The following is a 25,841-nucleotide window of genomic DNA, read 5'->3' as shown; positions in this document are numbered from 1 at the left end:
CAACTTCAGGTGCCAGTGCAGAATGAGCATTTTTTGTGTTTGATAAATTTTCCGTTCTACATTAACATTTTTTTTTCCATCTCCATCTTTCAAGATGCCCATGGTCTCACTGCTGGGTATTTTGGACACATTATGGTGTCAGATATTGGTTTTGATTGTCCAAGTCATGGTAGGACTGCAGGTCTTTAGCTAATGTGAGAGGTTGTTGTATGTCTTCATGAAAAGTCTCCAGGACATTCAGAAGTTTGAGGTTTTGTCGCCTTTATCACTTTGCTATAGATAGAAGAGTGTGATGGCTTTTTGGCCAAGGGCTATCTCTGCCTGTGTTAATATTGCCTAACAAAGAAGAAAATGTGTGTATATATAAGTATAGACACAACTCCGTGTGTGTGTGTGTGTGTGTGTGAGAGAGAGAGAGAGAGGGAGGGAGTGTGACTACTTTGGGATGAGGAAAAATAATGACACTCATACCAGCCTAGTTTGATGATAACATTTTTTTTTAAATTTTCTTTTTCTTTTTTTTCTTTTTTTTGGTAAGTTTTATGTGGCATGGTATGTTACTGGGATTGTCTCACGACCTAAGGTGATGTCATGCCCTTCTGTGAGCCAGTGGGCTTTGGCTCACCTTCATTTTATAACTGTGATTTGATATGTTACTCAATAAGGCCACCTGGGCTTTACATTTTGCAATCTAAATTAACACTTCACAGGTACAGCTAAAAAGAGATGTGGTCAGAGCATGGCCCCTGACCAAGATGGGTTTCTTGGATTAAAATGGGATGTTCTTCCTCCCTGTTCCAACTTCATCTGGAACTGGCTCCTGGAAGAAGCAGCCAGTAATAGGGTGGTGTTACCCCATACTGATCCCTGATTGGCCTCCGCCGGCTTCTAGTTTTCTTAATGGTGGAGGACAAATTCTTGTGGTCTCTACCAGCAGCTGATCCTGCTGGATGGCCTCTCTAGGCAGCTCTTGGTGGGATGCATCTAACTTCTCTTTTTTTCTTCCAAAAGGCCATCTGGGATGGTGTTGAGATGGGATGACCCCCAGTCAGGGGCAACGGCACCCTTTTACTGACATAGTTATGTATGTTCCTTTAGCTGCACCAGCTGCTGAGATTCCCGGGGAGTTCACTCTGTGTCTTGTGCAGCACGTAGTTGTCTGCACAGAAAGGAGATTCATGTGGGTATTTCTGTTCCTGCTGCTTCAACCTCTACGGAATGCGCTTGGGACATAATTTCCCATCAGAAGAGATGTGGCTTCTTGAATGAAGCTGTTTTGGCATTTCTGGCATCCCCTCTTCTTTTGGTAGATGGTGGGAGAGCCTCTAGGTTGCGGCAGAAAAAATATGGCCCACAGGCTGCATCCAGCTCACCACACCTTTTAATCCAGCCCATGGCCATGGAGGAGGGAGAACTTTCGCATGCTGTCACCAGCCCCAGCAAAATCTCTTAGCTCCCATTGACCACCTTCCAGTTTCCAGTCCGTATGAGCTGAGAAATTTTGTGGGAGCGGTGGCAGTGCAGCACAATTACTCAGCTGCGATTGGCCAGTTTTTGGGTAAGAGGAGCTGAGAGATTTTGCTGCCAGTGGAGGCAGAACAGGAAACCTGCCCCCACCCTCTAGTGCAGAGAGCCACATGGAACAGCCAGGGGACTGGGGCTGCTGGCAGGCTGGGGTGCCTGCTTGAGAGTGCTGCTGGCTGGGAGCTGTTACGTAAGTGCCTCCTGGTCAGAGCCTACCTTTGGCGCATATCTCCTGCCCTCCAACTGCTTCCCAGACCTGCACCTCTCCCACAGGCCAGAATTCTCTCCTGCACCCATACCCCCACCAGACCCTGCACCCAAGTTCTCTGTCCCAGGTCATGACCCCCTCCCTCACCCAAACCTCTCCCAGCCCCCACACCCTCTTCTGCACCCTAGTCTCCTTTCAGCACCCAACGCCATCCCAGACCCCACAACCCATCCATAGAAAAGCATGGCCTGTGATCATTTACCAGATCTTGAAGTGGACCCCTATGGCAAATTGTTACCCAACCCTGATTTAGAGCTAAGAGCACATTGAATACTCTTCTAGCAGGTCAAAAACAAAGACATTTTTCTCTACAACTGGGCATCATTTTACTAGTAGCAGAAAAGCTCTTAATTCCTTCAGCATAGCTTTACTCTGATACTGGCTTCTTTGAAAATATATATAATATATATATATTTGAAAATATATATAATATATATACTTTGCCATAGTAAGTCAATCACTAAGTAAGGTATTTAGGGAAAAAATGATTTTTTCCATTCCGTACTAGAGAAATGTGTTAGAGGCGATGCAAGAGGCTGTTACAAGGAGTAATGGAATGAAAAAAACAAAAGTAAGAAATGAGGCCAAGATTCAGAAAAGCTTCCTGATGGTATTATGTTAGATTACAGACTTATCTCCTGAGGGAAGTGATGAAAACCCTATGGATGACATTTTTAAAATGAGACTGGACAAAGCACCAGGAAGTTTACTGTAGATCTCACTTCTACACTGACAGAGGGAAGAGCTCTATGATACAGTGGCGGGGGTGGAGGGAGAAATTTTCTCCATTTCTAATACAGCGTATTCCTGCCATTACCTTCCAGTGCTTGCTCGCTCGCGCGTGCGCACACACACACATGCACACACTAACACTAACAAAGAGGAAGCCGTGCTAGTATATACACTATCAAAACAAAAAGCAGTCACGTAGCACTTTAAAGACTAGCAAAATGGTTTATTAGGTATCTGTGCCTTAAATATTGAGTCTGTTCTGGTCTGGCTATGGTCTGAAGAAGTGGGTCTGTCCCACGAAAGCTCACCTAATAAACCATTTTGCTAGTCTTTAAAGTGCTACTTGACTGCTTTTTGTTTTGACACTAACACTAGGTAGAGATATTTATAATGTGAGAGAACATGTGGGCTTTGGGTTTTGGGAGCATTTATTCTTCTGGGAAAAGAATACGGCATACTGCCTGGCATGATGAAATACTCGTGGTTTAGCAACCACAAGTTTGTATTTGGTGGCTGACATTTGGAGCAATAGTAGTACAGGTTGAACCTCTCTAATCTGGCACTCTCTCTGGCAGCATCTCTAATCCTGCATGATTTTAGTTATCTGGATGACCACCTAGCATGGGTGTGGCCAAGTTTCCTGTGGTTTCATAAAGTTTGTTTGCAGCCACCAGTTCTTGCTCTCAGTGTTCTGTGCTGTTATTTAGCTGCAATTTTCCACAGCTTATTGGGCAAGACATTTAGGGGTAGTGTTGGTGAAGCCGCTAGACAATATTGACCTCCTGTGATTAGGCACATCTTCTCATGCATCACCATTCTGGCACCTAAAGTGACAGATTAAAGAAGTTCAACTTATATTTTAATTTCACATCTTTTGATGCAAGTAAACATAAAAATTTCCTCCTTGGTGAAATCCTAAGAGTATAGGCACGTGGCAAACTGTTGCCAGACTGAGCTGTGCATTTTTGAATAAATCATATTTAGATTGTTATAGTGAAACTTAGTACCTTGCAGAAAGTGTAATAAGTGCTTTTGGGGATAGCAGTGATGTGTCTGGAAAACTGGGTTGATGTTCAGTGGCATGCATTTGAACACCATTTCAGTAGAATACTAAAATAAAACAAGTGTAAAATAACAATGAAAAAAGCCATAATCTTTTCATAGAAATAGACACCTGTTTGTCATGCTGAAATTTGAATGGATACTTCTGCAATGTGAGAAACTGATTTTTTTTTAAAAAAGAAAAATAAATACAAAATTATACAAATTTGTGTCAACTAGTTGTAAAGGGCATCTCAAAGGCTCTCCCCCTGCCAGCACTTGTCCCTAATTTGCTGCTATTGTTTGAAGCCTTTAGATTAATCTGATGCTATTCCTGTTTCTGAGCAGCTGTTATCTGGCTGTGGATGGGTTTTCCTCTTTATCTCTGAAGCCATGAAAGCTTTATTCAACCTGACAAAATAAATACTGTCTCCTAACTCTCTGCAACATGTGGCTGTTTCTTTTCTAGTGGAAGCAATAGTGGAATTTGACTACAAGGCTCAACATGATGATGAGCTGACAATCACAGTAGGTGACATAATCACCAACATCAAGAAAGAGGCTGGAGGATGGTGGGAAGGACAGCTCAAAGGCAGAAGAGGTTTGTTCCCTGACAACTTTGTAAGAGTGAGTACAAAGCGAAACAGTTCTTGCATATATGGTACTTACTAACTTGTATTGTTGCTTGACTGAAAAGCAGTCTGTATTATCATGCTGCTGTTTGCAATTTTTGAATCATGATGCATTCATTACAAAGTAGAGAATGAGTTTGTGTGGGTGTCCAATTTAGTTATGATGTTATTAAAATAAGACAAATAGACACACCTATTCACTGCTATTTAGTGGTTATTGCAACTGAGTGGTCTGAAAAACAGATTAGTTCTTAGCATGTCTGGCATACTGTTGATAATATCCCCTCTCTCTCTCTCACACACATGTACACTGTATCTGTTATAGGTAGGTAGAGTGCATTATGGAGAGGTGTAAAGGCTTTATCAGCATACGCTTGGGATAGATACGTTATTCACAAATAGTGAAGCCCAGGAGTGAGTTATGCAGGTTTTTTCAAAACAAGTGTCTGTAAAACTTGATGCTGCAACTCTTCATGTTCCTCGAATGTGCCAGGTATGGTGCAGAAATACTGTTTTAGGAATGTTTTCAAGAGTTCTAAATAGTTTGTGTGGGCTCCACTTTGTTCCACCTCCTGTTGTAGGAGTCTCTACCCTGGTCTTCCATTGGGAAATGTGAGTAGGTATCCATATGCCTATACAGTGTCTATTTGGTTTAGGACTTCTCATTTGCAGAATCTGATATAACTTCAGGGCTTTAGTTATGACAAACTTAGTTCTATAGGTATCAAAGGGAGGCATAATAACAAGAATAAAATATTGCAGTAGCTTTGCTAGACACTGATGTAGCTTTTCTTGACTGATATTTCAGCTCTTCAAGGTCTGAGAGAATTTCCTCTTTCAAGTGGTATAAAGGTCCCATTTCTAGATGTGCAGAGCCATGCATGCTGGACTTCAGACTTATATGGTGTATGTTAGTGATGCAGGATTAAATATTGTTCCTTGTCAAAGTGTCATTTTTGGGGTAGTGGGGAGAGAGCTGTATATGTAATTAAAGGGGGAAGAACCTATTTTGGGGAAGCCTTTTTTTTGTGTGTGTGTGTTTAAATCAAACTTTTTTGGAAGCTTCTCAAAAGCCCTTTCCCTCAAACACTTTTCAGCTCTGTTAGCGACGAATGATAGTGTTAGTTTTCCAAGTGAAAGTTGCCATATTTCTATAATGGACAGTGTAAGGCAACCTGAAGTGCAGGGGTTGTGTGCGACATTTCCATATCATACCACAGAATTACAAACACCAGAGTTATAATCTGGTCAGTCAGCCACACACCTCATTTGAAAATGGAAGTGTGCAATCAGGGAGCAGCAGAGACAAAGACCACATATGCACCACCGCGCACACACAGGAAGTGTTAAATGGTGTTAACACCATATGTTGTTAAATATAAACTACTACAAAAATAGTAACTGTTTTAGAGCTCTATTAAGTCAATCTTCAGTTGCAAGCTTTCGAACATCATGTTCAGTGTTATGAGCATTTCAGAGTTACAAACAATCTCCATTCCATACCTTGCATGTTGAATAGTAACAGAGAGGAAGCCGTGCTGGTCTATACACTATCAAAACAAAAAGCAGTCAAGTAGCACTTTAAAGACTAGCAAAATAGTTTATTAGGTGATGAGCTTTCGTGGGACAGACCCACTTCTTCAGACCATAGCCAGACCAGAACAGACTCAATATTGGTCTGAAGAAGTGGGTCTGTCCCACGAAAGCTCATCACCTAATAAACTATTTTGCTAGTCTTTAAAGTGCTACTTGACTGCTTTTCATTCCATACCTGTTTGTAACTCTCAGGTTCTTCTTATCTTAGGCTTTGTTTACACTGGCAGTTGAGCAACAAAGCTTTTGTCACTTAATTATCTCCCTCCTATCCCAAGGACAAAATCTTTGCTGCAGAACAAAAAAGGAATACAGGCTAACAAGGCAATCTCTTTGTCACTGTTCCCTGCAGAAGCGTTAGTATAAACAGTGATTTGTCGTCATTTCCTGTTGACAAACAGCGTTTTATGCTACTGGACTTTAGTGTGGACAAAGCCTAAGGTTTTGTAGCATGCTGAATTTTCTAAATGATCACAAATGTTCATTTAGTCAAATGATATTAACATTTCCCCATTCTTAATGAAAAGAACTTAAGGTCAGTATGAATATGCAGTATCAATAAAACTGCAATGTTTGCATAAACAACATCTAAAGCTACTTTCAAAAGAACTAAAAAGCATGTTTCACATATGCTCTTTTTTTGCAGTCAACCAGAACTTCTGAGTTAAATTGTCTTCTCCTTTGCAGAGAATGGAACCTTCCCTTTTTGCAGTTAGACAGGATACAAATATAAATTACAAATGTTGTTGTTGTGCATTTTTACAAATGCCATATGAGAATCTCAAAAGTGAAAAATCTTACCTCCTGCTTCAGTTGGGTTTTTCCCATAATTCTCCTAAATTTGATAGAACTACAGTTCAGTATGGACGTAGACATTTTGGGAAAGCTTATCAAGCATGATAACTTGATACTAATACCCAATAATCACATGTGCACACTTATACAAATAAATACATAATAATCACATACATACACTATTATATTTGTTTGTGCAATTCAAACTCTGTCCTAGCCCTGAACCCACTCCACCACCCCAAATAGGATAAAATTCAATAAGGACAATTGCGAAGTACTCCACTTAGGAAGGCCCAGTCAGTTTCATGCATACAAAATGGAAAACGATGGTCTAGGAAGGAGTACCGCTGAAAAGGATCTAGGGGACATCGTGGACCACAAGCTTAGTATGAGTCAAAAGTGTGACACTTTAAAAAAAAAAAAAAAAAAAAAGCAACAGGAATCTGGGATGCATTAACCAGAGTGTTGTAAGCAAGACACAAAAAGTATTTCTTCCACTCCTACTGTGTGTTGATTTAGGCCTCAGCAGGAGTATTGTGTCCAGTGTTGCGCACCACATTTCAAGAAACCACTTGCCTCAAGCCCGATCCTGCACTCCAAACCCCTTGGCCCCAGTCTAGCGCCCCCTCTTACACTACAAACCCCTCACCCCCAACTGGAGCTCTCAGTTCCTCTGGTACCCAAACCCATTCCTTAATTCACAGATCCCTTCCTCATTCTGCACCTCTCATTTTTGGCCCCATCCCTATGGGGCCCCACAGAAGAGTTAATTCTGCCCTGGGTATAACTTGTTATTGGGAACTGTGGTCAAAATGGCAACCCTTTTTTCAGTTTTCCTGCCATTTGTTATGTGGCATCCTGCCCCACTTCAGATTACCAAAGAAGTTGCTCTCAGAGTTGAAAATAGTAACTCTTTGCAGTGAAATGTTTTACACCTATTCATGCACCTGCATAAAGGCTGCATTTCACCTGTGATTGGAAGGGCTATCTCAAGTCTCCAGTACAGGAAACTAGAGCTGTAGTTTAGTGTCAAAGAAGCATGAGGAGCATGCCAACGGGACTGCACTCCTTACAGGCATTGAAGGTGGTTTGAGTGCCAGTTGCATGTTGCCCATCATGGAGGGTTTTCATGGTTTAGCTACGAGAGATGTCATAGCATGGCATTGAGCCTGTGATTATGTGGATTGGGTGGCCATAAAATCTGTGATAAGATTGCATAAGATTCGCACCTCCACATTTAATTCAAAGGTTGCTATAGCAGCTTTGGAGCTGCCCTGCATTTTGCCTGCAAATTGGGAATATTTTCTGTTGCTATCTCTTCCCTGCAGTCAACAAGGAATTCACTGGCCTGGACTTGGCAGGAGGATTGGAGATTGTAATCATGAGTATGAGCTGAAAATCTTGGCTCCCTGACCAAGATACGCAATAATAACAGCAAACTAATTGATAACTAGTTTTTCATGAGTGTTATTTTGTATGTAATATGTAAGTCACAAAAGTAGTGGTATGTCTGCTGTACAAAGAAATTGCATGCCATCAGAACATATAGGCAAGGAAACATTTGTGTCTTTTTTTTTTTTTTTTTATTTAAAATAGTGAGGCATCCAAGAATAAATATTTAAGTCTAGAGCAAGAGGAGAATGAACAGTTCTGTTTAAGACATTTTAGACAAGTCCCGAAGTATGTAAACATATAGATTGGGTTGCGGGGATAAAGTATGGATTGTGATGGGAAAATATGCATTCCCTATACCGTAAACCCTTGAAATGCGCGGTTTCTTGTTGTGCTTAACACGCATTAATGCGAGTTAAGCATAACTTAAAATACTGCTCCCCTCAGCCCTGGCTTAACACCCCCCCCCCCCCCGGCTCTTGCATGGTTCTGGTTCAACCCCACCATGGCTCTGGCTTCCCACCCCCCGCACATGGCTCAAACCTGCTGCCCCAGTTCAAACTCCCCATGCGTGGCTCCAGCTCAACTCCACCCCCTGAACCCGTGCAGCCCTAACTCACCCCAGTCTTAACCCCCTGCCCCCTCCCATGGCCCCAAACCACCTCTAGGCTTCAACCTCCTCAGCTGCCCCCCCAACCCCAAGACTTCCCTTTCCAAAGGAGGTCCAGGTGCTCCTGCTGCTTCCCCAGCTGCAGAACTTGCATTCCGCTGAGGGGAGAAAAGCCGCCCCCCGGCTTACGCGAAATTTGAGTTGTGCGAGGGTGCCTGAGAATGCAACCCTCACATAACTCAAGGGACTACTGTAATTGATTTGTTGTTTTTAATAAGGCTGTGAGAGATGTCAGAAAATTGGGGAGGCTTAGGCAATCAAAACTTCATAAATTATAAAAATTAAATAGTATGTGTGAATTCCAGAAGTGCAGTTGGAAGTGGGTAGAAGGCTGTTGTGAGAGAAGGGATGCTTAGGCAGTAAATAGAATGAAATGTATTAAATCTTTTTGGAAGGAGCGGGGAGGGTGAAGTGAAGATATACAAGGAAATTAAAAACAGAATATGGGAGTAAAGAGCCATTGGCCCTGGAAATGCTTTTACCTGTGACCAAAATGAAGTTTTTATCTCCACAGAGTGAGAGACTAGAAAAGATTGAAAGTACGGATTACAAGAGACTATTCTAATGAAGAGAGAGTACAAAAAGACCGATGTGAGAAGTACAGGGAAGAGGAAAGCGTGTGCTGGTGTGTGTGTTTAGAACTTCAGTAGCCTTCTTTGTAAAGGACTTTCACAGTGAAGTCACAGGAAGGATACTTCCTGCCCTTGAATCTGCAAAACAGATGTACTGAAAACATGCAAAACAGCAATCAAAAGCAATTGATCTAAGTTTAATAAGGAGAGTGCAAACAAATACACAGGGCCACATTTGTCATGTACGATCAATTCAGTACAAAAGGAGCAGCTGTAAAGGTTCTTGAGATATTGTTTTTCCTTCTCTGTGTTTCTTTGCCTATTGTCAGAGATGTACATCTGGTCTAGCAAAAGATGATGTGAGAAAAGATTTTCTAAATATATGCAAAAATACTTTAGTGGTTCCTCACGCAGGACCTAATTTCAGATTCTGCTGTCGATTCACTTCTGTTATTATAAACAATGATTCATTGAACTGATTTTTTTAAAAATTATGTTTAAGAAATATCTCTCATCCTTTTATGATTCTTGCATCTCAGATTTGGCATGTGGAGTGGTATAAATAGAAACACAGAGAATTTTCCCCTCCTTGTATTTGCCTCTAATACTCCATATCCTCCAGACAGAGAGTTTTTTTTTTTTAAGGAGGTGCAGGAAAAGAAGAGGACTGTGATTCTGTGGCAAGGGAAGTTGACTGAACTTCTATTTTGAATCTGTAAAAAATGTTGGTAGAACATGCTGATTCTGCAGAAAATGAAATGTGTCTGGACATTGAATTTCTGGGTGGTACAGGCAACATGCTGTGTTTGTTCCTCTTTCTTTTGGTGTTAAGAAATGTCATTAAGAAACAGATGGGAGTTACGAAAAATGAATTCTTTGCCAAATCAGGCTTTTGGTGCAACAAACTACACTTCAAAATGCAGCAGCAGCAGCAGCTGAGACAGTTTAGATTTTGCTGATAGCAAGTGGAGATGCAGAAAGCAGGAAACTGTGGTGAAAACACACACTTGCTGGCTTTAGTTTACAAAGACAACTGTGTATGTGATCTAGGGGTGCAGTACAGCTAATTTGTATGCTACAGTAGACAATCTTCTTCCTCTTCAATAGTCAAGTGACTTGCAAGTACTATTAGCAGACTTGTAGACCCTTTGTTAGCAAACCAGCTACAAGTTCACCTGAGTTGTGTAAAGTTGCTGTATAATGCCAGGTTTCTAGAAGAAATGAAACTGATGGAAGACACTTTGCATAACTGTACCATAGCATGAGGTCAGATGATCTGCCATGCTCTATTAATTTCCTCTGTGTATTAAGTAGAAAATAATCCTTTAAAAACTGCAAACCAGTTCTTGAATTCAATTGGAAGTATGTGCTAAATCACAGGTATGAAATGGAACTTAGGGTCAAGTGCCAGGAGACTGAAGAGGTTACTGGGGCTCCGTCTACATTTGCACTTGACGGACAAAACTTGTCTCATTCGTAGGTGCCTAACTGCTGCCGCCTTGAATGACAAAAGTTTTTTTCCCCAGCTAGTGCAAGTGTGAACAAAAGCAAAAGCCACACAGTTGGGGGTAGAAGTATTATGTTGATAAATGTGCTGACAAACAGTATTCACACATGTTGACTTTTAGACAGGTGGAGGCGGCTGGTAATGGGGATGGAAGTAGGGCACTGGTCACATGCCCCTCCCACCAACCTGGAGAAGGACCAGGACAACCCCACTTCCATCCCAGGCCCTGTCTCTCCATGCCACTGCTCTACTCGCACACTTGCCTCTGCCTGCCCCATCTCGTCCCCCATCCGAGACAGCCCGGGGGATAGCAAGGCCGCCGACAGCAGTAGGAGTCCACGCTGTGCCACCTGCGCAGGGGGGAAAGCAGCTCTTCGGATGTGCTGCCCTGCTTCCTGCTGGGGAGTGCAGGGGACAGTACCGCCCCTCCCTGGAGCAGTGTGGCCTTTTGCTGTGCCTTCTGTGCCACTGAGTGCAGGGGCAGGGACTCCTGCTGCTGGCCAGCCCCTCCTGGCTTGGGGGTTACGTGCAGCCCCTGACTCACCCCCTCATGCATTGTCTGTGGTGACAGGGCTAAGTCAACCCAGCCTTGTCACTAAAAGCTGTAGAGGGTAGATACAGCCTTGTGCTGGCTTGTTTGTAAGCCATCCGATTTTATGCCCTTTTTCTGCCTTCATTAAATATCTGCAAACCTTAAACAGCCAGCCAGCAACTCGCAGTAGTTCACTAGTGAGGTACAGGGAGATGCCCTCTTGAGAAGCTCATCCAGTTACTACCCCCCCCCCCCCCCCCCGTTAATTGAGAAGGTGTTGCTGGTCCTAGCAGGAGCCTGTTCTGGAACTCTTTGCAGAGCTCCCTCTTCTAGATAAGACTTGTAAATGCAAGTGTCACTTTCAACTATGAAGTGCCCACCTTCCCTGTCAGGCTAGAGCAGACAGAGCACATATTTTTTCCCCCCCTGCATACCACCATAGCTCCGAAAGTTGTGACACTCGCCATTATCTTTGTCCCGGATTTCTGCTGGCTGTTTGGTGTTGGATAGGTTCTCTGTCACTCCTCCAAGAGGGACCCTACCATCCTGGCAGGTTTTCTTAAAGCTCTTTTGAATCTGCCTCTGATATTGTGCTCATGACTTCACTTGATCTTTGTTGATTTTTATTGCTGCCCCAGTGGGTTTGAAGAGTGGTCATGAAACAGACTGTTGCCTTGTTGATTTTTCTCAGTAATTGCTTATGAAAGTTATGGCATCTGCAGAGGGGCAGAAGTTACCTGTAGACTGAGGAGTACAACAGTGTCCGCACTTGGACGGTATAACTGCTCAATTAGCCAGTGCAGCCTTTCAGGTCCTTTTGTGTACTTTTGCTGAAGCGTTGCTGTTAAATTGTTGCATTCTGATAAGATTTCTTCTAATATACAAAAATCCTTCATTAGCTAGAGATCAGTTCTTGAGAGGCCTCTCAATTGCCACTTAGCTCTTAGAAATAAAAGTCGGTAGCCCTGCTCTTCAACTCCTTAGCCCTGACATGAGAGGAAAAAAAACATTAAACTTGTTTCTTTATGACAGAGGTCTTGAAAATGTGGAGTGTAGCAGTGCCTGGGCGGGCTTGGCCAGTCCCCATGGAGGGTGAGGAAGGAGTCTTGCTTTGCCCTCCAGCCCTACTCTGCTGTGAGCCTCACTCCTCCACTGTATCCCCTGCTCCTGCCCCAGCGCAGCTCCGCCCTTATTCGCGATCTGTCCTTAGGCCAGCTCTGCCTTTAGCTCCAGCTCTCCCACTCCAACCCCATCCCCAGCTATGCCTTCATCCCACTCTTCTGATGAGTCAACTTTGTTGTAATGGATGGGTTCCATTACTGGTATGGGGAGAGTAACAGGAAAAGTTTGGTGGCCACTGCCATAGTCAAGTGTTACAGAATTACATGGGCAAAATTGCTTCCAAATATGAAAGTATCTGTCCTCTATTTCTTTACCTCTGCATACTTAAGAGCAAGGAGGACATCATGAAGGGAAAGAGTTAATATTTATTGCCTTGTAAGTATAATCTTTTTAGTGTTTTTAGGTTATGCAAGGGATCTACAAAGTCATATACCTCCAGTACAGTATGTCTATTGTATTTTATTTAATATTATTGCATATTGTGTTACATTATTTGTATATAATAGGGTATGAAGAAGTGACTTATTTTTCAGTGACTTATCGGCAGCAGCACAAAAGACTGCTGTCTTAATTTATGGATGATTCTTAAATATATTCATTTTTAATGTTTCTTGTTGGTTCCTTAGTCTCTTTATCAGAAACATTATACATTGAATAACTGATAATACAGTACTAATGCCACAACTCCATTAGTTTGTTGTGTAGACAGATAAATTTATAAAATGGAAATTGGCATATGAAGCAGTCTTTTTAATGAGCCTTTGTTTTCTCTTGTTTTTCTTGAGAAGAAATTCCATTTTGCAGCATATAATTGATTACATAAAGGAATAAAACTACATTTACTGATGGAATTTTCAAGAGAGGATTCTAAATTTATATATTTTTTTTAATCCAGTAAGAATTAAAGTAAGGAATTTCTTCTGTGTTTCCCTGGCTGAGGCTCCAAGCGGGGACAGAGGAAAAGAAAGGAACTCAATAAAGCAGGAAACTAGGGCAAAATTCACAATTATGAGGTGTTTTCAAAGAAGTGGAGGTAGCTTATGTTCCGGTGCAGAAGGCCTTCATCACAACTCCTTTTGGACAGTTTCTATGATCTGAACTGTGCATTGTGCCAGTGAATTGACTCTGTGGGACTTATATATTTGGAGGATAATCTCTTGTGTTAGTATCCACCACAGTATTTTCTGTCAATTGCCAGGAGAATATGCGGTGGAGACTTTCTCTCCCAAAGCAGTCCCTAGAGGTTGGGGATAGGGCCTTTATCGCTGTGGTGATGTGACTTGGTAATTATCTCTTTTCAGTGCATACATCTGAGTTAATTTCTGGCTTCCTTCCAGGCTCCAAATATTTCCTCTTCCAACTTGTTTGTGTGGGTGGATAGGTTGGTTATTTATGTGTGTTTGGGTTAGGGCATTTTTTTCAAAACTAGTTCCAGTATTTGTTTCACTATTGAGAAGAGTTGTTGCCATGGTCAGTTCTTGTTCTTCAGGTAAATTGTTGTAAGGTGCTTCCAAGCCTTGAAGTACAAATGCCTTATGTTAAAATAAAAAACAAAAAATACCTCAAACCCTACAATATTGGATGTATAGAGGCGCGAGGACAGCAAAGTTTTCTCTGTCTTTTTTTTCGTGTATGGGAGAATATATAACTATTGAGATTCGATAGCAGTATTTTCAGTGTCAGAGGGGTAGCTGCATTAGTCTGAATCTTCAAAAACAACAACAAGTCCTGTGGCACCTTTATAGACTAACAGATATTTTGGAGCATAAGCTTTCATGGGCAAAGACCTGCTTCGTCAGATGCATCTTCGTCATGCATCTGACAAAGCAGGTCTTTGCCCATGAAAGCTTATGCTCCAAAATAGCTGTTAGTCCATAAGGTGCCACAGGACTACTTGCTGTATTTTCAGTGAAAATCATAGACTCTTGCAAGCTAGAGGTAGCAAAAACCAGTTTTGACATCATTGACACCCCCTCGCCCTGCCACTTATGCCTTTGTAGGATTGTTCCTTACTGTTCAGTCAGGACAAGTTGGGCTTTTGTATAGAATAAATGTTAGAAAAAGTGGTATAGGAAGAACCACTACATCTGTAAGGCTCTGAGTGCTATTCTTCGGGTGATATCATCTTTAAAAATTGTGATTCCTTGTGTGTGATTTTCTTTTCTATTTGTGTAAGATGATGAAGTGGTATAGTATTTTGGAGACTTATGACTGATCTATGGAGTTTGACAATTCTCACTTCAGAGGGTTACATTGAGGCATAAACTTTAGTCCACTGGTGTCCAATAGAAATTAAAAGATCGCCACGCTTTGCTACATTCTGCATCCTCCTGTCCCCGGTCTAAATAAATGCCCTCCTTCTCCCCCACAGCCAAGCACACCCAGCCTCCCTCCCCTTCCCCCCCCCCCCCCGAGTTCTATCTGAACGCCCTCCCCAGAGCCTGGCACCCCCCATCCTCCTCTTCCCCCTCCCAACCCCCCAAGTTCTGATTCAATGCTGGTGACCCACCAGAGCCACTGCTGGAGCCACCACCAGGGTCGCAACATGCTTCTCCCGCCAAGTGGTGGGGCACGTGCCTGGGGCAGGCAGATGGCATGCCTCATGTGTGGCTCTAGGAGGAGCTACATTTAAAGGCCCCAAGAGCCACATTTACCACAACACAGTCTCACAGGTGGAATGTCATTGACTTCAGAGGAACTATGCAAATCTTTTGCATAATTATAATTTCATTTTCTTTCAAGTATCTCAGAACACAAAGCAGTTACAATGGAGATGTTACAATCTGACAAGTAAAAGGGCAAGAAGAAACATCATGGATTGTAGTACTAAATGCCACATGGTGAATTTTAGCAAGGTTACTCTGAGTAGCTGTTCGCGTGCCTGATTTTTGTGAAGACAAATAAACAATGGCACAAATTTCATAGGGAGATCATTAACACGTGTGAAAATGGAGGTTTGTTCTTGAAGCCTTCTTGCCTGTGAACCCAGATATCAATGCTATGCCAAGATACAAGACCCAGGAGGAAAAAATACAGATAACTTTCTTGTCAGAGGAAAATTAGACGGTCTATTTCAATTGTTCGAGATGAATGAAATGCCGAAAAAAACAAACAGTATAGGCACTGAAAAATAACTAGCAGTTTTAAAATGGTTTTAGTTTTAATGAAATAAAGATTAAAAGGGAAAGTAACTTTTTAAAAACGTTCACTTGCAGTGTAGATGTTCAGTTTTGGGCTGCAGCAGGAGCGAGGAAGCAGACGTTACCAAAGTACAGAAAAGAGCAAATATGTATTGGCCCAAATCCATGTTTTACTAAAAGAAGTTTTAAGAGGCTCTGTATGTAACATCCACATAATGATATTGCAGTTTATGGTTGTACAAATAGGGAAAATATCATTCCAGAACACATGCAAATTACAGTTTAAGCATTTGTCAATGAATATTTTGTAGAATAAATCTCATTAAACATTGCGACATAAGCATGGGAAAGATTGTTAAAGAATTCGACCCTTGTTACCAGAAGCAGAACAACTATTGCTCTGTGTCCACTTGTAACTATAGTGTTGGTTGCACTGGCTGTCATCTTTATTCAAGCTTGTGTCACTGTTGTAGGAGGAGTTGTGATACTTTTAAACTTCTTTCCTGCTTATCTGTCAAGTAGCCTGATAGAGAGAGAGAGTCTTAAGGGTAACTTCTTTGAAGTAACTTTGATTGGTGAGAGAGACAAGCTTTTGAGGTACACAGGGCTCTTCTTTAGGTCTGCAAAAATTACTCAGGGTTACAGCTAACTGCAAGAAGGGACAGACTGTTTAGCGTAAGTATGACCTTCCCCCGCCCCCCACCCCAAGTGATCACTGGATCTAGGTACCAACTGAATACGGGGGGGGAGAAACGGGGACAGCTAATGGAAAACTGGGTCAGGTGCAGATCACAGATTCAAAACAAGAGCGCCAGAGAGGTACACTGAGCAGAGAACCACAGACAGCACCCACTGCTCCCCAAAGCTGTCTAGGGATCCAGCGGATATCATCCAGAGGAACTCTGCCTGCATATGTGAGAGCAGGGAGGAGTGGAAGTAGGCCCCACAATCACAGACCCAGCCCTTGTCCAGGATAAGGATCATCCTGCTGTTGAGTACATATTGAAAGAGACCATTCAGAATGAAGTGGCCTGTTAGCACTTCTGCAGTACTAGGACAAAAGAAAATAAATGGCCAAAATTGGAATTTAGCAAACTAATGGCAAAACTTTAACTTATTATTTTATAAAGGCATTCTAAAAATATCGTTACCATAAAGAGAGCTAAATTGCTCTCTTTAATAGATACCTTTGGTAAAATACAGATGGAAAAAATGATTGTGTAGTCAAAAGCCTGTGCTGCTAATAATCTTGCAATGGGAACGTCTAAAGTTCAACCGCAGAAAACCAGCATGTATGTCTCAATTTAGATTTATTCATCACCGTGTAATGTTCATGTTTCATGTGTCTTTGCTTTTGTGGGTTTTAGTTTCCAAACTTTAGCTGAATTCCATTGTTGCTTTGTTTATGCTTATATGTGGCAATTGAAGAAGACTTAATCAAGACAACTGTGCAGCTGTAAGAAACAGACTAACACAGCTTCGCCTCTGAAACCTGTCAATGTAGAGATTGTTTCCTGCATTTTGTCTTAGTGTTGCAGATGTGTATTTAAGTGAAAGCGCTCTCTGTCCTCACTCACCTTCATCTTTTAAGTGTTTCTGCAATAAAACCAGGGCTCTTGTGCCCTTTTTTTTTTGGTGTATTTGACATTGTAATCTGGTCTCATAAACAGATCGTCAGATTCAGGATCGAGTAGAGAAAAAGAAATGTTTGTACATTTGCAAATATTTTTTTAAAGAAGTAATGACAATGAAAACTCTCTGACATACTTGAAAGGGGATAGGATTTGTCCGATTGTAAATGAAAGTTCTCTATGTGGAGCAAAAATGTTCATTTTAAATGTACTTACTAGCTGCATGTTTGGGGCTTGTTCCTGCTAACGCTTATGCAGAGGAATAACTTCACCCTGCAGATATTACCCCAATGACTTCATTGGGACTGACATAAGTAAAGTTACTTACAGTTGCTAGCAGGCTTGGGGCTGTGCTTAACCACGTTACATTAATCAGAGATCATAATTTAAGTAAGAGACAGGATAGGTGAGGTAATACCAGAGGTGGGGAAAGTACCGAAAAAATTACTTGAGTATAAGTGCAGCTGCTTTTGTTTGAGGGGGTCGGAATGTACTTAAGTACAAATTTCCAGTGTCCCTCTGGAAAATTACTTGAGGAAAAGTACACCCACACTCATAGAATCATAGGGCTGGAAGGGACTTCAGGAAGTCATCTAGTCCAGCCCTCTGCTTCAAGCAGGATCAACCCCCACTAAGTCATTCTGGCCAGGACCTTGTCAAGCCAGGAATTAAAAAACTTGAGGGATGGCGAATCCACCACCTCTCTAGGCAACGCATTCCAGTGCTTCACCATCCTTCTGGTGAAGTAGTTTTTCCTAATATCTAACCTATACCTCTCCCTCTTCAACTTCAGGCCATTACTCCTTGTTCTGCCATCTGACACCACTGAGAACAGTTTCTCACCCTCCTCTTAAGAGCTCCCCTTAAGGAAGTTGAAGGCTGCTATTAAATCACCACTTCTCATCTGTACACTAAACAAGCCCAAATCCCTTTGCCTATCCTCATAGGTCATGTGCTCCAGCACTTTAATCATTTTTGTTGCCATCCGCTGAACCTGCTCCAACACATCCACGTCCTTTTTATACTGGGTGACCCAAAACTGGACACAATATTCCAGAGGTGTCCTCACCAGCCCTGAATAGAGGGGAACAGCCACTTCTCTAGATCTGCTTGAAATGCTCCTCCTAATGCACCCTAGTATGCCGTTAGCCTTCTTGGGTACAGGGGCGCACTGTTTACTCATATCCAGCCTTTCGTCCACCATAACCCCTAGGTCCCTTTCTGCTGTACTGCTGCTTAGCCAGTCGGTCCTCAGCCTATAACAGTGCTTGGGATTCTTCTGCCCCAGGTGCAGGACTCTACACTTCTCCTTGTTGAACCACATCAGATTTCTTTTGTCCCAGTCCTCCAATTTATCCAGGTCACTCTGGATTCTCTCTCTACCCTCCAATGTATCTACCTCTCCCCCTAGTTTTGTGTCATCCACAAACTTGCTGAGGGTGCAGCCCAGTCCCTCATCCAGGTTATTAATAAAGATGTTGAACAACACTGGCCCCAGAACCGAGCCTTGTGGCACTCGGCTTGAAACTGACCACCATTCAGATATTAAGCCATTGACCACTACCCATTGGGCCCGATCCCATCCACATTGTACTCATGCATCCAGAAGTGAAAGCAGCTGCATTTTACTCAAGGAACTTTTTGGGAACCTTTTCCGCCTCTGGGTAATACCTTGTATAGGACCAGCTTCTGTTGGTGGATGGTACAACCTTTGAAGCCACACAGAGCTTGTCTTTAGGTTTGGGGAAGTGTAGTAAAAGCGCTTGAGCGACACACAAGTTGAGGCAGATGGTTAGGCGTAAGGGGTAATGCTTATTATAGGTAGCCACTTGAAATGGATTGAATGCTTATGCAAAGGGGATTTGAAATGAGCAAATAAGGGTAAGCCTATACGGCACAATAGATTTTGCAGTTGGCATTTGCTAGCCAGATCAGTTCACAGGACTTGGCCTGGGTGACTACTTCATTGCAGTGTAAACCTTCAGACTGGGACTGAAGCCTGTGCTCTGGGATTCTGCAGAGTGGGAGGATCCTAGAGTTGGCTCTGGCTCTAGCTCCAGACTGGGCGTTCACACAGCAACAGCCCTGTGAGCCCGAGTAGGCTGACACTGGCCAACTGCGGGTGTCCAGTTGCTGTGTAGGTATATATCCCACGTTAGTGAAGGGCAACATTGCTCATGCTGGTATGAAACCAGATCAGCTAGAGCAGCATGCAAAAGACTGAACAGGCTGGCTTGCTCTTGTACGACACGTCTATGACAACTTTGAAGAGCAGCGACGCGTACGCCTCGTTGATGCTCGTGAGAGGAAGAAAGAAACAGCGGCAGCCACACCAACAGAGCCAGGACAGTTCCCTTGCCCCCACTGTGGAAGCCCATGCCATTCAAAGCTTGGACTCCTCAGCCACATGCGAGTCCACAACCAATGAGCCTGTGCAAACTCAAGACGTCATCGTCGGACATGACGTAATACCTACTACTAGTAGGTGGCAGGTGAGGAGGGGTGTTATTAAATTTTGAAGTTAGTCATCAAGCCAGCGTCCCTGTTTAGTCTGTGATTTTTGATGTCTAGCAGCATTGTGAATCTGAGTCTTTGTCTACACTGGCAATTGAACAACAAAGCTGCTACCACCACTCAGGTTAGCCTTGGGGAAGTTCCTCAGCTTCAGGTCCTCCTGCCCTGAATCTTGTGCCCTCCTCCATCCTCTGCCCTGAGCCCCTCCTCACCCCTGACTCCTGCACCCGCCCCACACCCCCGCCCTGAGCCTTTCCTTATGTGCTAGAGCAACAAAGGGTAAATCTTCTAGTTGTTAAATATATAAAACCATCATCTGATTTTATTATGAGGTTTTCCAAATGGTTTTTCTTTACTTCATAGTTCTCGCTGTTTTTGTTTTGTTTTGTTTGTTGTTTTTTTGGGTCTGTTATTGTGGTCAGTCAAATCAGAGACAATTTTTTGTTCTGCAGATCATTAACCAGCAAGTAGATTCCCGTGACTATGTGGCGCTGGTGCAGTCCACCAGGTTATTTAAGTTCCGTGAACATGCATGCATATTACTTCACATGTGCATACCTTCCTCTGGAAATTTAGCAAGAAATTCTGCTGAAATTCAGAAGAAGGAATGGATTATAAATAAACACAAATAAGAGATGTCTTACAAATACTGAGAAAGTTAATCTGCATTATGAATGATACATTATATGTCACTTTATAAATGGCTAATCACAGAGAAGATATCAGAACCACTTGTTTAACTTAAACTGGCCTGTTTTTTTCCCCCCAAAACATGAGAGGGGAGAAATACATTCCTTGACTCAATTCTTGAATGCAAACGTGCAGCCTGAAGCAAATATTTACAGTTGAGCTCTAACAATCCCAGAAACTAACGATTGACAATGGACCAACCAGTGAGACCTACCTCAGCTCCATTCTAGTCATGGTGACACTTGGTGTGCAACTGTAAAATGTAAACATCCCTTTCACTGACTCAGAGGTTTTTTTTCTTTTCCGTATTTCAGTACTTTGCATTCTGATATTTAAAAATCTTAAATTATGCTTGGTCTTTCAGAGCGAGATGTACCATCTCTCCTGCGGTTATGGTTCAGTTGTTTGCGTGAGAACCTTTTGTTTTGTTTTGTTTTGTTTTTTTCCCCAGTGTTTTACATTCATATCAAACTGAAACCAGGTGTAAAAACCGTTATCTTTGATTGAGAATTTTTGCTGATAATTTCTTTATTAGGGTTTGAAACAGTTCGTTTATTAGGAACCTTTCCTTCTCCTAATATATCGTCTTTCTGTTGCAGAATTTCCACTCAGGGTTGAGAATTGTGTAAAAATCAATACAATATTTAGACTATATTTCTCCTAGGGAATTTTTATGTAATGTTTCCTAGTGGAGACCCCTTAGTCTCCCTTTGAAGCCTGTTCTTCCTTAAATATGAATGATCGCTCTAGCCAATGAAACTTGCAAACTGTCTTGGTTCCTGTAATTTGAGCATTGGAAATTGAGGTGGAAATTGAAAGGTTCAAGCTTTACAATGCAGCACTGAAACCACAGTTTTGGTGCTTACGATGTGGGGTGGTCACAGAAGACCACTTTGGGTGTTCCCCAGTGTTCTTACAGTGACACTAACGCACCTTCTTTGGTTTCTGGGAGTTACCCCAAAACCCTGTCCTGCTGCAGCCAAAGTCCAAGGCTGGGGTTATTGCCCACTCAAAGAGTAATTCAGAAGCTAGCTGTGTCTGCACTGCAGGTTTTTTCGACCTTACTTATTTCAGCCCTCCAATGACTAAATAATTAATGTTGGAAAATCGCATTCACACAGGCACAGCATTGTGAAATAGGGCATTCTCGTGTACAGCCGCACTTCACAGCCACAGCATCCCAAAAGGAGCCTTTACAGGAGCCAATAATAGCTGTGCTTTAGTCACATGCATTACTTTTTCCACCTTGAAAGGATGGGGTGGAGGTGTCATCAAAAGTCATGCACACAGCTGGAGTAATTATTATATGTTATCTCAAATTATCCTGCTTGACTGTGTGAACTCTTTGGTTCCCCCCCCCCCGCCCCCCAGAAAAAAAAGTCTCTCTCCCCTGGCCCGCCCCCCCCACAAAAAAAAAAAACCAACAAAAAAAATCCCAATGTAGACAAACCCGATGTTTAACCACAGCTCTGTGTGGAAGCAGTTCAGGGACACGGCACTCAGGCAATCAACTCCCAGAAAGGATCAAAACCCCAAGTAGATTAGTCTCTCTGAACAAATGATTTGCACAGGGAGGGCTCATCAGGTAAACCACCTTTATCAATGAAAGGGAGATCTACAGAGTGGTAGCCCTCCCCCGGTGGTAATTTACACTGGGTTTCATTATAAACGAGAGTTTTATTAAGCAAAACTGTGGGATTTACATGGTCATAGAAGACTGGCAAAACAAAATGAGCTATCAAATCAAAGAGAACACATGTAGCTAATTCTGTTCTCCTCAGAATCTAGTTACTTATGAGATCTTACCCTAAACAGTTGCTTTTATATCAGGTGAAATCTTCAGGTCAGAAATGATTTTATTCTGACCCAGGTCTTCAGTAAAGTTCTATGTTTTCCTGTAGCTTGTGTCAGGCAGTTTCCAAGGCAGGCTCAAGACAAAGATGTAACAAGATGAAGATGAAGGGTCCAAAAGTTTCCTATTGCTTAAACATGTTTTTCCCCTGAGCTGTAATTCTTTGTTTAAGAATCTCCCTACAATGGAAAAAAATGGATTCCAAATGGAGGCCTGTACCAGGTGGCATGGTCCCATGTCTTTCTAAACCAAATATCTCCTATACCTACGGGACAAACAGCCAGTTACAAGCCACCAGGTTGATTATTCAGTCTTTAGGAAAGATAATCCTGTCCTCTGAGTTGTTCTGGGAGCTCCAGTAATGGTTGTCGTTAGCCCTTTTAAAACTATAAACAGCCATACTTCATATTTACAGCTGCACATAGAAGAATGATACATGCACAAAAATACAAAATCGAGATTCAACAGGTTATAACATTAAAAGTGATAGGTTCCATGACACATTTTAGTCAAAGTATTTCTGACTTGTACCTATTTATATTCATAACCCGTTTTCCGTAAAGCATGAGGCCTGGGGGACATCACAGTGCTGAATGGTGAAAGACAGACTCCTGTTTTGTGACACTCGCATAAAAATAACAGTTCACTATAGATCATCCATTCACTATATAGCAGGTGTTCTCAACCTTTTTCTTTCTGAGGCTTACTTGAATATGCTACAAAAACTCTAAGGCCACCTGTGGGCCACAGTGTTTTTTCTGCATCTCCTGTGGATTAAAAGCTATATTAAATGGATTGTTATACAGTTAAACAAATACATAGAAAGTATAAAAATGGCAATACAGGCCCAAAACAGCTTTTGCTTTTTTTTTTTTTTTGTCAAATGTCACACACTTCATCCTGGTTTGGTACTTTGTTTTCAGTGATGCTACAGCTAAAATCCAGCTTTGCAGAAGTAGGTGCTGCGAAAGAGGAACAAACCTTTCAAGGCTGCAGAAGACACCACGACACATTCAGTGTTCATGAGCTCTTCTGATAATTTTTATGAAAAAATGGATGGAAGTTCAGCTTCAGTGTTCTCACTAAAGGGGTTTGTAGTCCACGTGTGTAGCAACTTGTTCTGAGTTCAGAAAAATACGCATTTGTCAGGTATACCAGATGGATGTGCTCTTAGCTGAGGTTTAATTACATTGAAGTCAGTGTGGTGTTCCTGAATGAAAGAATGTAAGAGCTCAAAGACAGCAATAGCTCACCCCCCCCCAAAGCTTTTCCATCCATGTGTGATTTTTCCCACTAATGTACCGAATAAAATTTTATGTGCACCAAGGGATGTGCAAATATGCCCCACCTGTGGGAACAAAAAGACCTATCTGTGGGTGCTCTGCTAATCTGCTGTGTGGCATTTTAATCTTTCCTCAGTGTGCAAGCCCACAACTTACAGGCCCCCACATGCTAACTTTGGAGAGTTGTAGTTTTGTTTTGAATATCTCAGTGCTTTCATGTTGGGCAGTAAAATTAATGTTCCCATCTTGCATAGTTTTATTCAGCTTATTCATTTCACTGAATATATCTGTAAGGTAGCTGAATTTTGGCAGCCATCCATCATTTTTCAGCACTTCAGCAAATTGTTTTGTCAACTCTGAAAGTACATAACTCTTCCTTGAGATAAACAGGGCCATTCATAGAGGGATGGGATGCCTGGGACAACCTTCCCTCTGCTCCAGGTCCTGCCCCCATTTAAGCTTCCTTAAGCCCACGCCCCACCTCTTCCTGCCCCTCTCCACTCCTTCCCCAAGCTTCTGCCCGCTCCTCTCCCAAGCAATGCTGGAAGCTAGCAGAGTGGGGCTGGTGGAACTTCCGCTGGGCTCCATGCCACTCGGGCTCCATCTCCCACGAAGTGCAGGACCCTCTGAAGTGCAGGGCTCAGGGTAACCACCCCAAGCCATTCTGTGACCCCAATGTTTTTGTGAGGAATTATTTTGTTTCGAGACAGCCATCTCTCAGCTTTGTGTGTGAGCAATTGCACAAATTGCAGTAAAGCACCTGGAGTTTGTTACTCTGGTTTTTAATAAAATCAACAAGTGTTACCATTGTATATAGAACACTGTGAAGACCTGGTTCAATATCTTTTGCAGCAAGGGCTTCTTGGTCCAGAAAACAGTGTGCCCAAATGGGTGAAGTGCAACTGTTCTGTTTTTGCTCAGTGCCAGAATGCTTTCTGGTCATTGCTGCAGCTCCATCAGTACAGACCCCAGTGCAATTAGTCCAGCTGTTATCTGCGGAAATTACAAATTCATCTAACACATTATCTAACTGTGTTGGTTTGAGCTCTTTGCAAAACAAAAAGCCACATTCCACACATACCAAAAATAGGCAAGTAATTTTAGGGACACTTTTAGAACGTGTGTGGATTCATCTAGTTGTACAGTAAAATCATGGTGTCTCAGCCAATCAATAGACTAAGTAACTGTCTTTTGAAAGGAAAATGATCATTTGATGGCTATATTTTTGTTGGCACCTTGGCCTCCTCTCCAAACTTTGCTTTGGTAATTTCAATAATACATGGCATTTTCAAAATCTCAGTAATCATATGTGATGGTTTTTGTTGTTGTTTGTTTTAGTTACACTCTGTGCAGCTATGTAGGATGACTTCAAAAGCTTTTTATCCACAGCAGGTGTGGATTCCATTCCTGCTTTCATACCAAACAGGTCCTTGGCCATTTGCTCAAAAATGGATGGGGCTTATCTTATAAATGTCATGTTTTGTAATTAAATGCCCTTAATTTCGATGGTTTCAAACTCTGTACAGTACTTGATCCTAATTTACACATTGTGGTTGTGTAGCTAAAACCCAACTTCAGGGAACTTTCTTCATATTTCCTAAATTTGGTGAGGTTAACAGCGACTTTCTTTTGTACCCATATCCCCTATTTTGGTGTTCTTTACCCATAATGGGGGTTCAGCTTACCGAAGGAAGTTGAAGTATCAGTGCTCTGTGGGGTTTGTTGATTTTGAAGTTAACAAGCAAATTAAAAGTTTATCCTTATCGGATATTTGTTAGAAATTTTTTCCCTTATGCTATGTAACTTCTCCTGCTCCTGTTGAAGTAAAGGCAGCTAGCTACCATGCAAGGCTGGTGTCCGACTCACTGGGCTGAGGGCAGAACTCAAGGAGGGAGTGCTCGCATGCAAAGTTCCTGGGTCAGAGCCGGAGTGGGGCCAAAGAAGCTTTGACTCTGACCTGCAGGCTCAGTGATTCCCCACCCCAGGGGCTGACCTATTAGTTTGAGCCCCCATCTTCCACTCACAAAGGGCTTCAGCCCCTCTGCAGAGTGAGGCTTTAGCCTGTGGGGCACAGAGCTTCAGCCCCTGGCTAGTAGCTTCAGCACTATGGTTGCCTACCTTAGTCCCACATTGTCACTGGGTCTCATTGGTCCAGGACTCAGTACTTGCTCCCAGCTTTAGCTCTGCCAGCTCATGCAGACAGTGGGCTTCAGCCCTACATCTCTAGGCTTCAACCCCACAGCAGCAATAGGGCTCAGTGCGTCAGTCCCCCAGCTCTGGGGCTGCACTACTCTTGGGCTTTAGTTTGGGCCTCTAGCTGCAAACTGCTGTTGTATAGATCACTAGCGCAC

The 25,841-nt window shown here is 42.5% G+C and overlaps 1 protein-coding gene across 6 annotated transcripts in view; it reads left to right on the top strand.

The window, feature by feature from the left end:
- The window catches only part of SH3KBP1 (SH3 domain containing kinase binding protein 1), a 335,142-nt gene that overhangs the window by 25,187 nt on the left and 284,114 nt on the right, over nucleotides 1-25,841 (top strand). For all 6 annotated transcript variants that reach the window (XR_012643836.1, XM_074983363.1, XM_074983365.1 and 3 more), the window contains exon 2: nucleotides 4,035-4,192. Coding sequence is in view for 5 of the 6 variants with exons in the window: in XM_074983363.1 (XP_074839464.1) it covers nucleotides 4,035-4,192 (158 nt within the window). In the remaining variant the exon portion in view is untranslated. The remainder of the gene's footprint in view (nucleotides 1-4,034; nucleotides 4,193-25,841) is intronic.

This window comes from Carettochelys insculpta, chromosome 1 (assembly GCF_033958435.1).
Source record: "Carettochelys insculpta isolate YL-2023 chromosome 1, ASM3395843v1, whole genome shotgun sequence".
Lineage (NCBI taxonomy): Eukaryota > Metazoa > Chordata > Testudines > Carettochelyidae > Carettochelys > Carettochelys insculpta.
This window is presented reverse-complemented; position numbering and strand designations above follow the sequence as displayed.